The sequence below is a fragment of the Micropterus dolomieu genome, linkage group LG01 (genome assembly GCF_021292245.1).
Source record: "Micropterus dolomieu isolate WLL.071019.BEF.003 ecotype Adirondacks linkage group LG01, ASM2129224v1, whole genome shotgun sequence".
NCBI classification, from domain to species: Eukaryota; Metazoa; Chordata; class Actinopteri; order Centrarchiformes; family Centrarchidae; genus Micropterus; species Micropterus dolomieu.
The window spans coordinates 46,680,414-46,701,294 of NC_060150.1; the positions used below are offsets into that span (position 1 = coordinate 46,680,414).

Sequence of the window (20,881 nt, forward strand, 5' to 3'; positions counted from 1 at the left end):
TAGGAGAGGGGACGAGGTGTCAGGATGTAAAGCAAATTTGAAAAACCATAAACGAGACTGCACCCTTGTTCCAACAACATACACAGTATCTAAACCATATGTCAGTTTTTAGTGGAACCATTTGTGAATGATCTGTGCTGCAGAAAAACTCTGGAAGTTGCCCAATCAATAATTACTAAACAAGGTTAAGGAACTATCATTTAAAATGACCCCACCAAGCATTACATTACTTTTGTTTTGGCACTGTACTTATGCAAAACATTTCTGGCAGGATGTTTGCACATTGATAAATCAGCTTGTTCTGGCAGAAAGTCCTTTTGGGGGCTTTTCACTAATGAAAAAAAGCAACACTGCAATCATAATAAACAATTTTATGTTGTATTTGGCTAAATTTCATATACACAAATTTACAAACAAAAAAAACCCTATTTATAATCCTTGAGAAAGAAATTGAACTTTATTGTAGAACAATCCGTTTCTCTTTCAACAAAAAGGCTCAGAAGATACTTGTTGCCTGCACTCGCTTGAAGGTCTCTCTGTAATATCCAACGAAGGTTAAAAATCAAGGGCAACTGGACTTGGTTGAAGATACTGGAAGACGTTTCGTCCCTCATCCAAAGGATTTCTTCAGTTCTGACTGACTGGCAGGGGAACTCAGCTAAACTCAGGAAACTCTGTAATATCCTTATTTTTATTTATTATTCTCTTTTTTTGGCTGTATTGTTCTGTTATTGTACGCCCTAGATATATGCACGTCTTGAATCCCTTATCTGTTGTTTTTAACCTTAGCAATTTATGATGCTTGTTATATGTTGTTTGTATCACTTTTCTACTAATAAAGAGAACAAATAAAGGAGACATGCCCATAAAATAAACTACATCCAGAGGCAGCTATAAATACATTTTCTACTTAATGTCACCTTTCTATTCAACGTTTTTATCTCATCGACATTTCTATGACAACTGACACGAGTCAGCGACACTGGCAGGAAATCAAACATAAAGTACTGTCGTTAATAATTTCGCTGCCAATCTAGTCAGTGTTTTGATTTTTAGCCCGTTGACATATGAGAGAACAAAGGGAACCTGTCCACATGTCCCTGTTGCAGGCCGGCGCTACTCTTAAGTCTCATTGGCTGCCACCGTGATGCAACCCCAACCAATCGCGTGGCACAACACTGGGGAGCCCTAACGTCGGGTTCTGTGATTGGCCCACACGTTTGGCGCCTCTTGAATCTGCTGCAGCAGCCGTGCTAGTGGGCGGTTGGTGCGAGACGGTGAGCCGTTTGAACCGTTGCTCTGCTGAGGCGGAAACATTGAAATTTAACAATTTCTTCTTACAGTCAGGGGTCAAATTCAACGACGTGACTCGCCTTCGTAAACACGGTGTGTTTTATGCTAAAGCTTGACGTAAAGTAGGGAACCGGCAGCTTTTATTCCCCCCCTCTCTTCGACTCTGGTGAAGCCGGTGTCGCGCAAAGTGAATCGCTCCCTCCTCCCGAGCTAACTGCTAGCATTTAGCCGCCGAGCTAACGCTACAGCTAGCCGGCTAATCCCGCAACACAAAGGACGACTTTGCCAGTGTTTGTTACATCGATCCCGGATCACTCCGTTGAATGAGGACTGAGTCTCCTGTGCAGGTGAGAGAAGCTGTCAGTGCTGCTTTTTATTTCAGCGCCCTTTTGTTTGCGATTCAAATGGCCCGGGTCTGTCCTTGATGCTTTGTGGACGCCTCAATCTTTGTTAACTAACAAACTGTTAGCTGTAGCTCGCCGAGGTGTCGTGCCAAATTCTGTTACCCTCGCAGAATTGATTCCCCTCGTAAAGACGCCAACTTCTTCAGCGTGGTTCTTTGGAAGAAACCCTTTCTGACATGGTGTAAACCTTTTTATATACAGTCTATTGTGTATACTAAGGCTTTAATATAACTGGACCACGGTGAAAAGGGCTGTAATGTGGGGGGGAAACACAGTTTGAGGGGGTTACAAACTTGGCACGGCATCGGCAAGCTATCGTTAGCTTGAAGCTTGCTTGTTGTGTGTAGCTAGCACGCCCAGAAAGGTGGTTGAAAACTGGTTTGGCCCATTTTCTGGACGTTCTGTCGTTTAAAAGCAACCAGTAAAAGTGTATAGTTAGATGACGAGTGAGAGACTGAGAGCAGTGATCTCTGTGGACGGTATTATTGAACCCAGGGTGATTATTGAACTTATAGAAAGTGATTGACACTTCACACATTTGTGTCAGCGTCGTTACGTGTCACATTTGAGGGCTTGTCCCATGTTGGGTGCTGAGAGAAAACAAAAGCTTTACTCTATTCTCTCTCTCTCTTTGATGTTTGTCTACCTGCCTTATGTGTGCGATATTGGTCCACTTGGCTCTCACTAAAACCTGAAAACACATGGTGCTGATACATGACCAGGAAGCTTTTTGTCCTACCTGTCAAAGTGAAGCCATGTCAAACAGGTGGTGATAATATTCTGTCAACAACATCAGTGAGGGCAGACTAAAAGTTCCACAACACCAAAAATGTATTAGTTGATACTGATACCAGTAAAATTCCACAATTTGATACCACCGTAAAAACAAAGCAATAAATCCCATGTTCTTTGAATTATTGAGCTAACAGCTGTGAGAGGATGTCCAGGACAGATGAGAGGTGGTTTGATGTCAATATATTAATAAATGAGCAAGCTGTGTGCTGTGCATAGTTTGCTTTTCTTAACAAACTCCCAGGTGTGAAATGTTTAAGGGTGGTCACTACCTGTGTTGGCAGTGGTATGAAATTGTTTGTTGAAAAACAAAAAGTTATTGATTATTAAAACGGATGGTATTGCACTTTTAAGACGGTCCCTAACTTCGCCTATAATAAAAGGCTCATTGGACTTGTGACTCTTTCTAATCGACGAGTGGAAGCGGAGCTGTCACCACACTTGTCGTTATCTTCCACATGTCGGATTGCCGGTGTGAAGTTAGGATGGTGATGGAGCAGTGGATAAGACACGTGCCTTTGGTATGAGAGACCTGGGTTCAATTCCACTCTTTGGCACATCCGCCAGTGTGTCCCTGAGCAAGACACTTAACCCCTAGTTGCTCCAGTGGTGTGCGACCTCTGACAAACATGGCAAATGTAAGTCGTTTTTGATAAAAGCGTCAGCTGAATGAATAAATGTAATGTACCTAGCAAGAAGAATACCGACACGGTTTCGAAATTTTGGTACCAGAGTACTGGTTCTCGTGTGGTTCCTAAATCGGTATCATTGTCAGCCAACCATACTTAAACTTTCATTTGTGTACTTGGCTGCTTGTAATCTTGACTCATTCTGTGGTTTGAAGATTATCTGTGGCAAAATGTGTCTTACCTCCTACCCTCCACCTCTTCGTCATGTATCCATGACAGCCGTCTGACATGTCTAATTCAGAGTGTGAGATTTCAGTCAGACCAGTCAGGCTGATAGGCAGACTGCCGGGGTGACAAATGCATCTTGCTGCTACATGTGAACAGACGACTGTAAACACATGGATTTCCTGTTAAAACTTCCCCCAGTGAACAGCAGATTTGGCAAAAGGGGGACAGGAAAACCCCGCCACTTGCATTTTAACCATCTTCAGTGTTGACACGTGAACACAGAAGTGAGAGCTGAACAGAAGCTGTTTTTTTTTGTTGTTGTTGTTTTTTTTTTTACATTGTTGCTGTGAGTCTTTAAGCCAGGCCTCGTTCCAGACATTTGAATCACAGCCCAGATTTTACTTCCCCCTCTGCAATTCAGACAAAAGAACATGGAGATCCTCTACATTACTCTGTACCTGCATGCAGACATGTGTGATTACACACTTCATTAGAAAGCAATCTGTGGTCAGTTGAGACTTCCCTTTCCATATCTTTCATATGTTCTACAAAGTCCTCCAATGTATAGAAAACTGTTGATGTCCAGGTTTCAAATATTGCAAGAGACTTGAGTCCAAGTTCAACCAGAATTAATTAATAAAGGAAATGATAAGAAAAGCTCCTGCACACTGTCTTAAAGATTCAGCAAACATTTTACTGAACACACATTTTTGAAAACGACCATTTACAGTTTTTGTTCCGCCAGGATTTCACGATCGCAGCTAGGGCCAGAAATTCAAGAAATCCCTGGGGATTCAGCCTGACTTGAAATTTGTTCCCATCACCGCAACGTTTCTCCACATTTGACCTATTGTTGCTCCAAAGCGTTCTCATACGTCAGCAAACTCACTTCCTTGTTTCGATTGGAAGAACCAGAAGACACGTGTGATACCGAAGTGTCACAGTTGCTTACAAAAATTACAGCGAAGGACCGTGAAGAACAGAATCCAGATCTTTACGAAAGTGGGGGTTGTTTTGCAAAACATGCTGTATTGTAGTGGTGGGAGAAAAAATTCTTGGATGACAGAATGAGACAAATCACTGTCACACAGGCTGCTCCATCCCGGCCACTTATTCCCACATTTTCATCGCAAAAAATGTCCCAAAACATTGAAACTTTCATTGCAATTTATTAGAAAATGCCACAAAATCAGGTATTTTAGGCTGCAACAATCACAAAAAAGGCCCGCAAAGTCCTGGAGGGGCTGATTTGTGAGGTAATTGTTGTTACCTTCTTCCTCTTTCCTTCTGTTTGGCTGCAGGTTGATCATGGTGCTGACGGGGAAGCGCTCGGAGAAAGGTCCTGCCTGCTGGAAGAGGAGGGTGAAGTCTGAGTACATGAGGCTTCGGCAGCTGAAGCGCTTCAGACGGGCCGACGAGGTCAAGGTTTGTCCACACGCATTCGTTGAAGTCAGCCAAAGACTAACACTAATCTACAGCTTTCAGCAATATTAGATTTATACAAACAAAAAGCCGTTGTATTAAACTTGACTACATCCTAAACGGTCCTGCGTCTGTCAGACAGTCTGAAGGGACTCTACAACATCATCAGAGCAATAACGTAATGCACAGCAGAGTATAGGGCAGGTAGACTTTTAATAAATGTTAGGAATTTTCATTAAATGATGCCAGTCTTGTAATATTGTGATACATGTGATCCATATTCATGTCAGAGAACACAAAAATGTGGTAGAGATTCTGAACGAGTAGAAAGTTTTGAGCCTGAGCAGAAAACCTGCTGAAACACCGGAGCTATTAAAATCCGGGAGTTTATAACTAAAATAAAGTCAATTAATTTATAAGTTCCACCATAAACTGGTGCAAAAATTTACCAGAATGCAGGAAATTAAGTATTTAATGATCAAAATTTTGTCTCGTCGTTCTCCTAGTAATACGTTTTTGGATGCTATGGTCTATCGCGTAATCTGTGCAGATTAGTTTCTCTGTCTTAATTCACAAAGACGTGTTTGCCTTTGAGAATACAGGAGGCTGTTGGTTAGCTTGTCAACTAGCTGCGTGATGACGCTGACCCATGCTTCTCTTATAACCTCAGCAAAGGCTTTGATTAACTTGTCGAAACTGTAAGGAAGCTCTTGCAGCTCTTCACTGTTTCCATGTGTGAAACATTTCTACCAACATGTCCAAATGTAGATATAAGATGTGAAAACAATCACCGCGTCCCATTAAGTAGCTGCATCGGCAGATTTTCATTTTCTGAACATTTAAAGGAGGCTTAAAGGTTTAGGTTCAATCTTGACCTTGATTTACATTTAGACCGGCTCCTAAACTTGTGTCAAACCAAGCTATGCTACGCTCCAAAACGTGACAGTCACCAATGTGGAGACTTGACTTTGTAAAAATCCACACACAGTTCTCTTATGAGATGTCTTTCATCATGAAAAGTAGCAACAGGAAACATCAAGTTTGCGTGCCAACATTGCTCGCACTCTCACTTCCTCTTTACGTCAGCAGCGTTTTGTCCCTGTGATGTTTTGTTCACATGTTTTTAACTCTCCTGTTTCCCGGTTAGATCGGCCAGGGTAGAACATAAGATGGTGTTAAATTGTCCAGATGGAGCAGAGGTGGGAATCGACAATCTGTCTGGCAGCTGGAGCTCGTGAAAACCTACTTCTACACATCAGTAAAATCTCATCATAGGTTAACGCGGCAGTAAAGAAATGTTTTTGCTTACATGGTGCATCAGTTTTTCAGTTGTCAGTTTTTTTTACAGTGGTTGTTGGCGTGAACAATCAAACATGAGCATCCTGTCACATGATGGCTGATACCTTTCACATGGTTTCCCTCAGGATTTTGTGAGACTTTGGCGGGTGGACATGACATTAAAATGCATTAATCTGGTGCACTTTGAGAGCAAAATTAAGAGGTTAGAGATCTATGAAGAACTTTGCTCTCTTGTAAACAATCTGATCATAAACAATGTATAGATATAAATGGTGATGAAACAGCAAATAGGTTAAATTTATTTAATGTTTTTCCAGCAACCCAAAATCAAGTAATTTCCTAATAATTTGTTGTTTTTTTTTAATGTACACATGGAACATGTTTTATACTTTCTGTGAATATAATCCAATTAATCTTATTTCCATACGTTGTGTTAACGCCTTATTATGAAAACCGGACATGGTACATGCGCAAAGTTCACCGATGCAGTTTGATAAATTAAGTTGTATGTGGTTCTCGTCTCGCGTTCAGTGAGGACTTCATAACCTCTCAACACTTTATTTACGTCATGTTTTTTCTTACCTCACGTTTTTTTTTAAAGTGAGAAAATAAACTCGCTAACCTGCTTGTTAGCTCGCTCTGCTGCTTCATTTACCATAAAGGCTCGAATATTTGTGCACGCCAGATTTGACAAGTGACGGTGGAAACGCTCAAAGCTGTTTAAACCCTTTAACGTTACCGTACTTGCCTCAAAAAATTAGTCTCACTAGTTAACACGAAATACTGCTTCCTTGTCTTTTGTACTTATTTGTAAATAATTAAAGTTTCTTTCAACTCTTCCAGAGCATGTTCAACACCAACCGCCAGAAAATCATGGAGCGAACTGACATTTTGAACCAGGAGTGGAAGACCAGGCGGATCCAGCCAGTTCACATCATGACGTCTGTCGGCTCGTTGAGAGGCACCCGGGAGGTCAGCGGACTAACCCTGTTCTCAGAACGCTGACATGTAGGAACTGTGAAGGTGTAGAGAACGTGTTGTGACTGTACCTTCTCTCTGCTGTCCCGCGCAGTGCACGGTGGACAGCGGGTTCTCAGAGTTCCCCCGGCAGGTCATCCCCCTGAAGACGCTCAACGCCGTGGCCTCCGTCCCGGTCATGTACTCGTGGTCCCCGCTGCAGCAGAACTTCATGGTGTGTATGAGCATTTAACAGCTGCATGTAGTGTCAGATGTACCGTATGGTATTTTTGTGCTTAGTTGTAGAAGTGAAACAACTGCGTCAGTGCTTAACCACAGCTCTCTGTGTGTTTTGCATCAGGTGGAGGATGAGACGGTGCTTCATAACATCCCTTACATGGGAGACGAGATCCTGGACCAGGATGGTACTTTCATAGAGGAGCTCATCAAGAACTATGACGGCAAAGTCCACGGAGACAGAGGTGAGGCTCGGTGGTGAGCAGAGCCTGTTGCTGTACTAAATATTATAATGACTTCTCCTGGTGGTAATTGTGTTGATCCGGGGTACCTCTGCAGTTAACAGGGGGTACGTGGAAAAACTGTAAAGATCAGCTAATGTGGGAAAATAGAATTTATTATTTGACAATATATATCCACATATTTTGTTTAGGAGAAAAAACAGCGCACAAGTAAGATTACAAATGTGTGTGATGACCATTTAAAGTTATTTTAACAATAACTTACCAACTGTGGTTCGTCTGAACAAGACAGGCCTCATTTTTCCACCAACCTGTGTCCGTCGATTAGGACTAGTCAGGAAAAAAACAACCAAAAGCTAAAAGTAAAGATACTGTCAATGACTGAAATTAGTGGAGTGACGGTTTGTACAGACTACAGTGGTGACTGATGACATCAGAGCTAACGTAGTGACTTTTTAAATAAATCAAACCCTCATCATTTCTCTTTCTTTCTTTTTTTTTACGAAATAAAAAAGGATCCAATCCATGACTCATAACCACCAAATGATCCAAACTGGGAGTTTTGGATGTGTTGCACCCCAAGTTAAAACAACCAGTTTCCAAATGGCAGTAGTACAAATGCAAACTTACTCAAATACACTTGAACAATACCATAAATCCATCCCATCCATCAAAGTGGTGGACTGAAACTGTCTTTAAACCCATGTCAGTGTTTCCCATACGTTCATTTATTTGTGGCGCCCGCAGCACATCTTCTCGCTTGTCCCTCTCTCTTTCTCACTCACCCATCCCCCTCTCTCTCGCTCTCCCTCTTGAACACCGCTGCACAAATCTGTGTCCAACACAACGCTGTCAAAGTCGGAGACCCTGCTTAAAAAAAGTTATTAATAAGGAGCCTCGCTAATAAGGAGAGGTAAGTTTTTGAGGCTAGCACTCTGTATGTAGGTGGTAGTCAATATCGACTGCATGCCCCCACCCCCCCACGACCACGGTTACACTGTCATTCTGTGTGAAACACTGCATCTTACAAGGCTGTGGGGACACGCTGGACAAAAAAAGCCTGGGAACCATTGGTTTAAGGAAGAAAATTGTTTTTCTGTGCTTCAGGCATCCTGCATCAATATCTAAGCGTGGATTTAGACTGAAAATAGCACCATGTTAAAAATATGTGAGTTTTCCATCAGGACTTGAGGGCTGGTGAGAAGATGTTTAGGAAGTCCAGCTTGAGTAATGGATTCATGATTCAACAGTTTATAAAAATGGACGTTACAAACCTGAAAGTTCTCACACAAACATTTCAGTGATTGTTTTATCCTCCCTCTGGACAACAGTTAGGTAAAAAATAAATAATGTTCTTTTCACTGTGAGATCCGCTGCTACACAGACGACGTAAGAGGGAAACACATTTGATGCGTCTCTTGTGTTCCGCAGAGTGCGGCTTCATCAACGATGAGATATTCGTGGAGTTGGTCGGCGCTCTGACACAGTACAGCGACAACGAGGATGACGAGGAGGAGGAAGAACAGGACTTCAAGGTAGACAAGGTGGAGTTATGTGACAGCAAGGAGCAACCAGAGGACCCCTGCAAGGACGGGCTCATTAACAATGAGAGTAAGTCCGTGACGAGACATCAGCGATCACACATTCATGCATGCACCCGTCTTGTTTGACGTGTTACTCTGTTTTGATTGTGAAAACACCGACAGACTCCAGCTAACCAGTTCAGCTGCAGAGCCGAGGTTTTTTGCTGCTTTAGTTCTTCTCTAGATGTCTGTAACGCTGCAGTCTTTTGATTCAGTGCTAGCATGTGCTAATTTATGTCCAAGTGATTAACAAAAATGAAAGCTGCAAAACACTCAGTTTATTAAAGGATAAAACATCCTGTCTCAACAACTACCGGCTCGTTGCACTGACTCCTGAACTCCTGAGCAATAAAGATTTAGTTAAGTTGTCTGACGTGACAGAGGTGACAGAAAGCGTAGACATTAAACTGGGTGTTTAATTTTCTTGTAGATCCTGTTGCTGTCGCAGCGTGAAAACGTACTGAAGTTACAGGTCACGTTTATTACTCAGCAGCAAGTGGGACGGGATGTGAAGGATATTTTAGGCAATAGTCCGAACGACCTGCGCCTCCTACAAGCCTCTTCTCTGATGTCATCCTAGACAGATGACTGAAATGTGCAGAGAGACAACTGAATATGGGCTCCAGACTAACTTTCTGCACTGGTGCACCGCCACAAAATTTAAGTGCACCCAAATATTTCACCGCACCTTTAGCTGCATTACAGCATTTTGTAACCTTCCATCATTTCCCAGACACAGTGATAGTTCTGTAAATGGTTGTAAACAGAAGAGCTCTGTGCTTTGAAGCCAGTTTTACTAGAGGTCAGACAAGCGGCTGTAAAACAGTGGATCCTTTCGTATGAGTGTCACAACCCTCGCAATATGACAAACCAGAATTTTTATCTATGGAATAGATAAAAAGCTGATAAATTTTACCGTCATTCGAGTGAGCTGAGGGCTAACGCAGGAATAAGCCTGCTCACCGGCGGCAGTCAAATCAGTGGAATATAGAAATCCCACCGCAAACTAGCGTTTTGGCTGAGTAACTGCAGAGCGACACAAACACCAGTGCGTAAGTATAACGCACAGGTATCAGTGTTGAGCTCTGCCAGCGCCCCTTCTCTGCACACATACACACCAACACACAGATAGAGACGCAGCCGACAAAACATTGTCCTGTGAAATGTTGGGTGCACCAGTGCGACCAAGAAGTTTTTCTTGTCTGGAGCCCTGTGAATAAAGGCGTAACATCATTATTTATTCTTTGCCTGCTTCGATAGAGCTTGTGCTCAACACAAGGGATTTTAGATGTTGTGTCCGGTTATCTGATGAGAAAGTCTGTCAACACACATCTGATTTTGACAGATTACTTCCTCTTTAACTACCTCAGCTGTGTTTGGCCCAGCACCAGCGGAGACGTACTGGAGACGGTGCGTCAGAAAGCAAAGTTCAGCCCTAATCTCAGAACTGTCACCTTTCTTATCCCGCTGGAGTTTCCCGTTTTATTTAAATAATCCCCACAGCGTGGCCTGATGAAGACACGATAATTAAACTTTCAAGGTTTACACCACTGCTTTAATTGTGAGGAAATCCAAGAGGTTAAAAATATTTTCTTCATGACTGAACAACATTTCTAAGCTTTAAAGTCTTCATAATTAACCTCTGTTAAAAACTTGGGTAAGTGACCCCGGACAGTTGTTTAGGGGAAAGTGAGTGTTGTGCCCTGATGGAAAGCGTGTATGTGTCGTCTCCAGGCCAAACCAGCAATGACAGCACCAAGAAGTTTCCCTCTGACAAGATTTTTGAAGCCATCTCCTCCATGTTCCCTGACAAAGGCTCCACTGAGGAGCTCAAAGAGAAGTTAGTGCGTTTGTTTGTATGTGTGTGTGTGATAGCGTTGTGGCAATAACAGAGGGACGAGAACAATAATACTCTTTTCTCAGTACATATTTAATGTGTGTTTGCACTGTTGTCCATTTGCATGTCATGTCAATTAATGTTAAAAGTTCAAAATATACTTTTTAAAATGTGTTTTTTAACTTTTATTAACGTTTATTGTTGTAAAGTGTCCTTCCTCAGTGCACACTCGATCAAACTATCTAATAACCAACATTTTAGGAATCCTTGTATATCTATTTCAGAAATATAAATATTGCAGCATTGGTCAGAATATAATGAGCAGCTGTCTACACAACACTCACTACAAAACATTCAGTGCAAATATACAAGCATTTATGTGAGAAAAGCCACAAGTGCAAAAATCAATCTATTTCTTGTATTTCACCCAGTCCTACTTTCTTTTTTTATCTTTATACCGTAGCAGAATATTTAGATATTGAAGCGTCTCTGTTGTTGTGACAGAACTATCACAACGTGTGTGTGTGTGTGTGTGTGTGTGTGTGTGCGCTCCAATGCACAGACCAGGGTTTCTACACAGCTGTGACGTTTCATCATTCAGATCAGTCCTACTAATTTGTATGGAATAGATAAAACTGATTTAATTTAATAGAGGAAATTTACATTGACAGGGTCTTTGTTAAAGGATAACTTTGGTTTTGTGTCTGTGTGATTAACTAGGATGAGATTTTTTGAAATTGGTCCACTATTGAGCGCTGCCGTCAGCAGCAGTGAAACAAGGCTGCAACGTAATCCTTTCGTGCAATTGCACCTCGTCAAAGTACATCCACAAAAGTGCTTGAAGCCACCAGACTGCATTTTCCCTCTTTGGCGTACAGCTACCTCGATCGGTTAGTTGTTGTGTGACTTTAGTGTGTTTTTAAAACACAGTCGCACAATAACACAAACAAACTAACCGACCAAGGCGGCGATAGACCAACGACTCCTGAGTTCAGCGAGGTAAATTGACCGTTTTCATCAAGAGTCTGGTGGCTTCGACGAGAGCGATGCAGCGAGTGTTTCTGGTGTAACAAAAGGTCTTTCTCTGTAGGGATCCTTTTCATTATGTTGTCAGACACCAGTAATAACAATCTGAGCCTGTCAAAAACAAGCACTTTAGCAGACGCACATTGATGAGGTGCAATCACAAGCAAGGATTACTTCGCAGCCCTGTTTCGCTGCTGCCGGCTGCAGCACGCTCGTTAAAGACTGGACAGATTTCATAAAATGGCCGGTGTTTCTTCCTTTACACTGAAGCTAGGGTCTTCACTCCATTTCATAAATAAAATTTCCTTCCTTCACCAGAAGATTCATATTTATTTACATGAGTCTTTACATCTTGGCCCCATGAATTAAATATGTTCATGTACAAAAGAGCACAGTTTTGTTTTTGTTTTTTATTGCACAAGAACATAAAGAGTGATTCAGTAGAAACCGTGGTGTGTGCATGTGTGTCTCAGTAAGTCTTCTTTCAGTCCCGGCTGTAAGCTGCTTTGATGTCTTTGTGTGTGTCTGTCAGGTACAAGGAGTTGACTGAGCAGCAGCTGCCCGGCGCGCTGCCCCCTGAATGCACGCCGAACATCGACGGTCCAAACGCTCGGTCCGTGCAGCGCGAACAGAGCCTGCACTCCTTCCACACTCTGTTCTGCAGACGCTGCTTCAAATACGACTGCTTCCTCCACCGTTAGTACAAACACGCATGAAAACGTTTCCAAAGTAAAGACTCAGCTACTCAGTTAGTGGTCACAACATCGTCGGCTAGTATTTGTTAAATGTTTTGTAAAGTTGAGTAAATAAGTCACCTGGTGGCCTTTGAGTCCACATGAGACTCACACCATCGTGTGTCCTCCTCCTTTAGCTTTCCATGCAACTCCAAACACCTACAAGCGCAAGAACCTGGAGAACCTGGTAGACAGCAAACCCTGCGGCATCGACTGCTACATGTACCTGGTGCAGGTGAGTCGGCTAATAGTCACAATAAGCGGTCAGACGTCTGAAACGAGTAGTACAAGATGATGATAGTATAATATTTTGACTTGCTGGATTAGCTGCAGGTTATCTAAAGTACTACCGCTGTCATGCTGTGATCACTCAGGATGGGATGGTGGCTGAGTTCCCTGCAGGCGTGGTTGCAGAACGGGCCAAGACGCCCTCCAAACGCACCGTGGGCCGGCGCCGCGGACGACTGCCGAACGGCAACAGCCGACCCAGCACTCCCACCGTTTCCTCGGAAACCAAAGACACGGACAGCGACCACGAGGGCAGCAAAGACGACGAGCGAGACAACGACAAAGACGACGAGGACAAGAAGGACGAGACCACCAGCAGCTCAGGTACAAGCTCCATTTATTAAACAGGCTTGCTCTTTTCAAATGAGCTGGGAGACGACAACAAAGTCTGACTTTCTCGTCCTGATACTGATACAGCAGAGCGTCTTCCTTTTATGAAATGAAGCAGTGAACAGTTTGTGTTCCATCAATCGCTGATGGTCAGCCCTGCTGGGTTAAATGCAGAGAACGAGTTCACTACGTGTGTGTCGCAGTAAAAGTACCTTTAAACCGCGTCCTGAAAGTCCCTGAACCTACCCTCATAGCAGGAAATACTGTACAGGAGCTACATTCAGTCAAAACGCTGGTTTGGTTCTGAGTTCCCTCCCTAAGTGATTAATTATGTGTGTACAGAGGGGAACTCCCGGTGTCAGACTCCTGTGAAGATGAAGCTGACAGGTGAGGCTGAAGCGGTGGACTGGAGCGGGGCCGAAGCCTCTCTGTTCAGGGTCCTCATCGGGACGTACTACGACAACTTCTGCGCCATCGCACGGCTGATAGGCACCAAGACCTGCAGACAGGTCAGTGACATTTCTTTGATTCTTATTCTTATTAGCAGCTTATTGTCCTTTTGTCACTTTCTTAGACTTTTAGTTGACAGAATCATATAACCAGATTATACATGTTGGAAGTGAAGATGCATGAGTTTTAGAGAGTCGCCTGCTAAACTGACGTCTGTAGAAGACTTCTCATAAAACAAAAACATGCTGCACTGCTGTCTCGTGTTTTCAGTAACATGTAACAGCTAACAGACGGTCTGAGGTGTTGTCTTGGCTGTGGTCCTGCAGGTTTACGAGTTCAGGGTGAAGGAGTCGAGCATCATCGCTCGGGCCCCGGCTGAAGACGAGGACACGCCGCCTAGAAAGAAGAAGAGGAAGCACAGACTGTGGGCCACTCACTGCAGGAAGATCCAGCTGAAGAAAGGTCAGAGGTCACATCAGCACCACCTTCCCTCTAAAGCAAACCTGGAAGAGTTTATTAATGTCGGCCATATTTGGCAAATTTAGAAGCCAAACAAGTTATTTTACTGTTGGTTCTTGATTCCCGGTGGAAGAAATGTGATGCTCGTCACATATCAGAGAGGAAACATTACTAAACACACTTTCATTTATATACAGGGAACCCGCAGGGCCTTACAAGTGTATAAAAAAGTCTTAAATTTCATTACCAAAGTCTTTCATTTCATTACCAAAGTCTTTCATTTCATTACCAAAGTCTTACATTTCGTTTACCAAGGTCTTACATTTTTTCTCATCCTTTCATAGGATTAAATTAATGCCGTCACGTCATAAATGAATACACTGTGTGTGTGTGTGTGTGTGTGAGAGAGAGAGACTTCATAATTTAATTCAGTGTTCAGCTTTACGCTCTGAACTGCAACGTGTTCGCGCTGCACGAGCTCTGGCATCCAGCTCCGTGCGAATAAGTTAGAAAGAAAATGTTAGCTCGACGACTCAGACTGGGCAAGTGTCTGAAATTCAGAAAGCCAGAGATACGAACAAGTTTGCGGTTGAGGCTGAGGGAAGTGGCGCTGAGGTTTGCACAACAAGCTACAGAGACAGTTGTGTGTGTGTGTGTGTGTGTGTGTGAGAGACGAGGACCGTGTCTGTGTTATGTGAATGGAAACATTAAACTTACATCACCAGATGAACCGATCACGGCAAGACACGTCCTTGATTCATTTTCTCTTATTAAAGTACAAACACACCCCAAACTATAGTGTGTTAAATATGAATGTATTATAATAAAAAGTTTTATTAAATTCATGTAACTTTGTAAATAATTGTATCTCGGGTTTAAAATTAATACAGAACTTTTATTAAACGGCAGTGAAGTTGGTATTAAATTTCATCCTAGGTGGTATTAAAAAGATCTTAAAGTCTTAAATTTAACTTTGAGAATCCTGGATATAAAATTTAAAATATCCAGTTACATCAGATTCAGTCTGAATCTGAGCTGAATCGGATTGAATTAACTTTGAATCCCAGTATGAAAAATGCAAAGTTTGACCTGTTGGTGGCGCTGTATGAAACGGCAGACAAAGTCGATATTATCCGCAGAGAAATGAACTGAAGAAACTCTGTTAAACGCTGATTTGATGTGAAAACTTCCAGGTTGACTCTTGCATCTCTCCTGACAGATGGCTCGTCCAATCACGTGTATAACTACCAGCCGTGTGACCACCCGCGGCAGCCCTGCGACTCCTCGTGTCCCTGCGTCACCGCTCAAAACTTCTGCGAGAAGTTTTGCCAGTGCAGCTCCGAGTGTAAGAACGCAAACACACTCCCGACTGATTCTGCAGCAGTGAAGTTGAGATGAAACGAACTGTGATTTCTTTCCACCTGCTGTGTGCTCGCAGGTCAGAACCGTTTCCCAGGTTGTCGCTGCAAAGCGCAGTGTAACACCAAGCAGTGTCCCTGCTACCTGGCAGTGAGGGAGTGTGACCCCGACCTCTGCCTGACCTGCGGCGCTGCAGACCACTGGGACAGCAAGAACGTGTCCTGCAAGAACTGCTCCATTCAGAGAGGCGCCAAGAAGGTAGCGCAGCCTTTAGTGACGGGATTTTACAAACAGCGACACTTTAATGAGAGTTTTCTGATAAACCTGTTTTCCTCTCCGTCACTCAGCACCTGCTGCTCGCCCCCTCAGACGTGGCAGGTTGGGGCATCTTCATCAAAGAGCCGGTCCAGAAAAACGAGTTCATCTCAGAGTACTGTGGAGAGGTAGGACTTCGCTGTCTGAGAGGCTTTTTTAAAGCTCAGAGTTCAGGAACGGGTTCACGTGCTGTTGGGACAACCAGACATCTGGTTCGTTGTCGATCACTAGTGCAGATGCATAGAAATGCTCAAATTTAGATTCTAGTTTTCTTTAAAATATAGAAAAACATTTGAGTGAAAGAAAGAAGAAGGATGGAACTTGTTTACCTTGTGGCTTAAACTAAATAATCCCACAGTTTGACCCAAAGAAAGGGTAAAAGCTGAAAGAGTTTAATCTGGTCTTTTAATAACTTTTGATTAAATTATTACGTGTTTAAAATTTGTGTAACTGTTTTTTCATCTTTGCAGATAATCTCTCAGGATGAAGCCGACCGCAGAGGGAAGGTCTACGACAAATACATGTGCAGCTTCCTCTTCAACCTCAACAACGGTACTGCACACAGATCCAGAGTCTCTGCAGATCAGCTTCTGCACGAGAGCAACATTTCCATGAACTCTGCTCTGGTCTGGGTTTCTTTGAAGTGCGGCGTCGGGATGCCACAAACAAGTAAAGTGTTTTCTTTTCTCTACAGACTTTGTTGTTGACGCCACCAGGAAAGGCAACAAGATCCGCTTTGCCAACCACTCTGTCAACCCTAACTGCTATGCAAAAGGTAAGAAGACGACGACGAGCTGCAGCTGGATGAGACGCGTGGACCTTAATGTCACGTGATGCTGACTCCTCTGTTCTCTGCAGTGATGATGGTGAACGGGGATCACAGGATAGGAATCTTTGCTAAGAGAGCCATCCAGACCGGGGAGGAACTCTTCTTCGACTACAGGTCGGTAACGCCTGGAGTTTGATCTGCAGCTTTACAGATGTTGCTTCATTTCCACCGACTCCCAAAATATTTACACACAGCCGGACTTTGAGCTGCCTTTTTAGTAGTTATCTGAAAAAAGTAAATTACAGTATTTCAAGCTCAGATTTAGCTTTTTCAAAAACACTAGGGCCGAACGATTTGGGGGGGGAGATCTGACGCCGGACAAAACGGCAGCACAGCCGCTGCCTGTGGCGGTTCGGCTGGTGCCATTAACACGTTTTCCTCTAGTTTTGTTTGTTGTTGTAAAATGTAGATGCAGATTTAATACTGAACTGATCACTGGACTGTTTGTGTGCGGCAGGTACAGCCAGGCTGACGCTCTGAAGTACGTCGGGATCGAGCGTGAGATGGAGATCGCCTGACTCAGACTTCTACCTCCCCGTGGATCAGCGACACAAAGGCCTTACACTCAAACACAAACACACCTTCACTTCAGGAAACCAGACGACTTGTCAAAAAGCTAGAGCGCTTCAGGATAACTGGGAATATTTGAAGCAGATTTTTTGTTGCCGTTTTTTTTTTTTTTCTGCCACCTCGGTCTTTTTTTTTCTTTTTTTTTTTTTTTAAAGAAACTTTTCATATCTTCAGATTTTTTTCTTTGTGTCGTTTTTTTTCTTCTGTCGATAAAACCTCCTAATCTGTGGGGGCGGGAGTCTCAGATTCCTGAATCTTCCGTCAGCTGAAGGTGCAGCCCTCCTGCAAACTGACACTCGTGTTGTTTTTTAAAAATATCTAAACGTTCTGCGGCGAGAGGAGACAAACCCGCGACTGTTATTTTTAAAAACTGGCTTTTCAATTTAACCTTCAGGGACCAAAAATCCTCCAGCAGCCGCCTGGACTCTGTTTGTGCCGTGTGCCACATGTTGTGTTTTTATACAGCGAGAACTGAACCAGCGACTGTAGAACAGGAGGCCGTTCACAAAGCAGCGTCGCACCAGAACACCTGTGCGCTCTGTTAGTGAACTACAGTATAGCTGAATATTATTGGCTCGGGTCGGACAAAACTACACGTTTGCAAAAAAAATAATTGATTAGTTGTCAGTTAATAAATTAATCTGCAAATATTTTGATAATCAAAGAAGAGATGAAAAATTCTGATTCCAGCTTCTTAAATCTGAATATTTTCTCTGACCGTAAACTAAATATTTTTAGGTGTTGGACAAAACAATCATCATTTTAAAGACCAAACAGCTAATCGATTAATTTAGAAAGTCGTTGACAATGAAAACTATCGTTAGTTGCAGCCTTAGTTTGGAGACTGTCTTTTTGGACATTTTGTAGATGAGAACATTATATTAATGGAGAAAAACTGCCAATGAAATAATTCAGTTTCAAACCTGGATTAAGTTATTGAACAACAGTTTGACGTGTGTTCGAGAGAACAAACAGAATATTTATTAATGAAATCCAAACGTCGGCTTTATGAGTCCCGAAACGGTTCATATTCTTAATTGTTTTGTTGTTTTTTTTATCTAGAACGTGTCAGAATGGTGAAAAGGGTTCATCGTGAGTTCACCAGAGTCACGTTTTATCTGATCCAACGGTCCAAAACCTCAAAGATATTCAGAAAAGCAGGAATTCCTGAAGAAGCCGCACTCAGAGAATCTTTTGACATATTGTGCTCGTTAAATTATTACTTTTCTAAGTAATTTATCAAAGCTGTTGCTGATAAATTTTCTATCTGACAACTTTAATCTTCTGTCGAAGTTGTTCCAGAAAACTTTTTGTTCAGACGAGACATGACGGAGAGATTTCTTTAATTGACTTCAAAATATTTCATTGGCTAAAAAAAAACAACAAAGAGCGAATTCCACTCAGGCTGCAACTTTTATGGGACCTCGTGATGCCCACAGAAAAATCCGGTTTTATTATTATTATTAAGTTACGAGGTGACACCGAGAGAGCTGGATGTTGTTGTTGTTTTCTGGCGCTCGACTCTGCTTTGTGACGCCTCTGCTTCAGGTGCTTAACGTGAGAACACAGAACCAGCACTCGTTCACCACGACAGGAAACTCAAACTTCCTGTTGTGAACACGCTTTTTTTTTTTACCAAACTCGACCACAACCACACCGATTTGAAGGTTTATTCACGTTCCCCTCGCTGCGCTCCACTCGGACCGACCCGCTATTTAAAGTCGTCCTTGTTAAAGTGCTGATCTGGAATCAGCTGGTGCAGAGTCCCACAGAGACTCGCAGGCTCGCAGGTCACTAAATGTTATCTAACCTAAGTTCTGCTCAAGCTGCGACTATTTCATTATATATTCATTCATTATTTTGACGTCTTCAACGATTCACTTCACTTGGATTATATAAAAAGTGTCAGTTGTGACTTGGGGAGAAAATAATCTCAGACGATTAACCGACTGACTGTTAAATGGACGTCCTGCTGCCAGCTGCTGGAGCGTCGTGTAGAGACGAGTGGAGCGCAGTGAGCGCGTCATCAGAAACTCGGACATGTTGAATAGTCCTGAAGTGAGTCCGTAGATGTTGTCGTGTTGTGTGTCCCCCCCCCCGCGGTGTCCCCCTCTCTGCTGTGCCTTCTGAATCCGTAACCGAACACTCACCGGTCTGCAGCGTCTGCATGATGAAGACGTTTTAAACCCCTCCTCCTCCTCCTTTCGTCTGTCTGGTGCTTCGAGGACCTGTGCTGCCTCCTCCACGTGATGTCCAATCAGTGTAATATAATCTTAATACTTGTCCTCTTGTTAAATAAGACGTAGATTAACGTACCAACAATCACACATTCACTCTCCTCTGGTGCTCCGAAACAAACCACGGACTCTCGGCGGCTGGCCGACTTGAAGCAATACCAGCTCAGTGACTTTAGCTCCCTGCCGAGGTTAAATGTTTGATCTCCACTTTCTTATTCCCGCCTGTAATTTATTCCACGCTTCACAGAGACAGACGGAGAGGACGTCTCATGCTGCTGTGATGTCTGTAGTTCAGGGGCTCTGAAACCTGGTGCTTCTCTCGTGTGGTTCCTACACATCGTCCTCCTGAACCGATCTCAGATTTTAGAGACATTTATGTGCATTAAAAAAAAAAAAAAAAAATGTTCTAACCACAAACTGGGACCCTAAAGTGTGAATATATCCAACAGAAATGTGTAGGAACCCTTGTTTTTGTTTTTATAAAAACCTTTTACTGCTGATTTAAATGAGCCTTTACCATGTTCCTCCTCAGCTGCATTTAAAGAACACGTGAAAACAGGTTTTCATCCCACAGCAGTTGTTTTCATTCATGAACCTGCTGTGAAATCAACTCTGGAGTTTCTCTCACTGATGATGAAGAGGTTGTGTGTTTTATCTGTGATTGGAGAGCCGGGTCACATAAAGAGACCTTTGAAGCATCAAAATGTTTCCTAAAGTGTTTCAGTTAATGAGGGGAAAAAAGCGTCCAAGCAGGATCTAATTTGATTCTTTAAAACTGTAAAAACAAACCCGTTGCCCGGCTCTCCTGCAGGTTGTTTGTCGTTTCACTCTTCTTCTTTTCAAACCAGGACCACTTCTATTTCCTCCGATGACCCAGGTGCTGACTTTGTAATGTTTACAGGGATTTTGTTGTTCAAAGTGATGCAGATTAAAATATTATACATGTTTGTTGTTTTTATTCTGTTTTAATTCAAACTGAGGTGAGTTAAAGCTGCTCCTGAAGCTGGGAAATTATTCTTTTAATACCAGATCATTGTTCCTTTGTGTTCACTCACCCACACCATTTTATTGTGCTGTCAGTGTCCCAGAATGCATTCTGACTAGTAGTGTACAACTGATGGAAAACAAATCTGGCACGTTTTAGTTGCGACATGATTAGAACTCCAGAGATGTAGTCGTGAATCAACCAGACTTAAAACTTAAACTCTGACACTGGTGAGCAGTTCAGCTCGAGTGTAACCTTCGTCTCAAGATACAGGAAGTCTTTTCCTTCGTCAGTTTGTATTTTGAGGCTGATGAACATTAAAAATATTATAGCAGCATTTATAAAATTACTGGGAAGAGGGAAAAATCTGATCTAG

At 42.8% G+C, this 20,881-nt stretch overlaps 1 protein-coding gene across 1 annotated transcript; it reads left to right on the forward strand.

Moving 5' to 3' along the window:
* The first annotated feature begins 1,249 nt into the window (after positions 1–1,249).
* On the forward strand, positions 1,250–20,467 carry ezh2 (enhancer of zeste 2 polycomb repressive complex 2 subunit). The gene is made up of 19 exons (XM_046044173.1): positions 1,250–1,640; positions 4,648–4,771; positions 6,911–7,039; positions 7,140–7,259; positions 7,386–7,506; positions 8,935–9,114; positions 10,821–10,926; positions 12,482–12,645; positions 12,821–12,918; positions 13,058–13,295; positions 13,644–13,810; positions 14,078–14,213; positions 15,430–15,555; positions 15,649–15,827; positions 15,917–16,012; positions 16,355–16,436; positions 16,579–16,659; positions 16,743–16,827; positions 17,171–20,467. Exons 2-19 carry the CDS (start codon positions 4,655–4,657, stop codon positions 17,229–17,231), a joined length of 2,286 nt encoding a protein of 761 aa, XP_045900129.1. The 5' UTR covers positions 1,250–1,640; positions 4,648–4,654; the 3' UTR covers positions 17,232–20,467.
* The last annotated feature ends 414 nt before the right edge of the window (positions 20,468–20,881 follow it).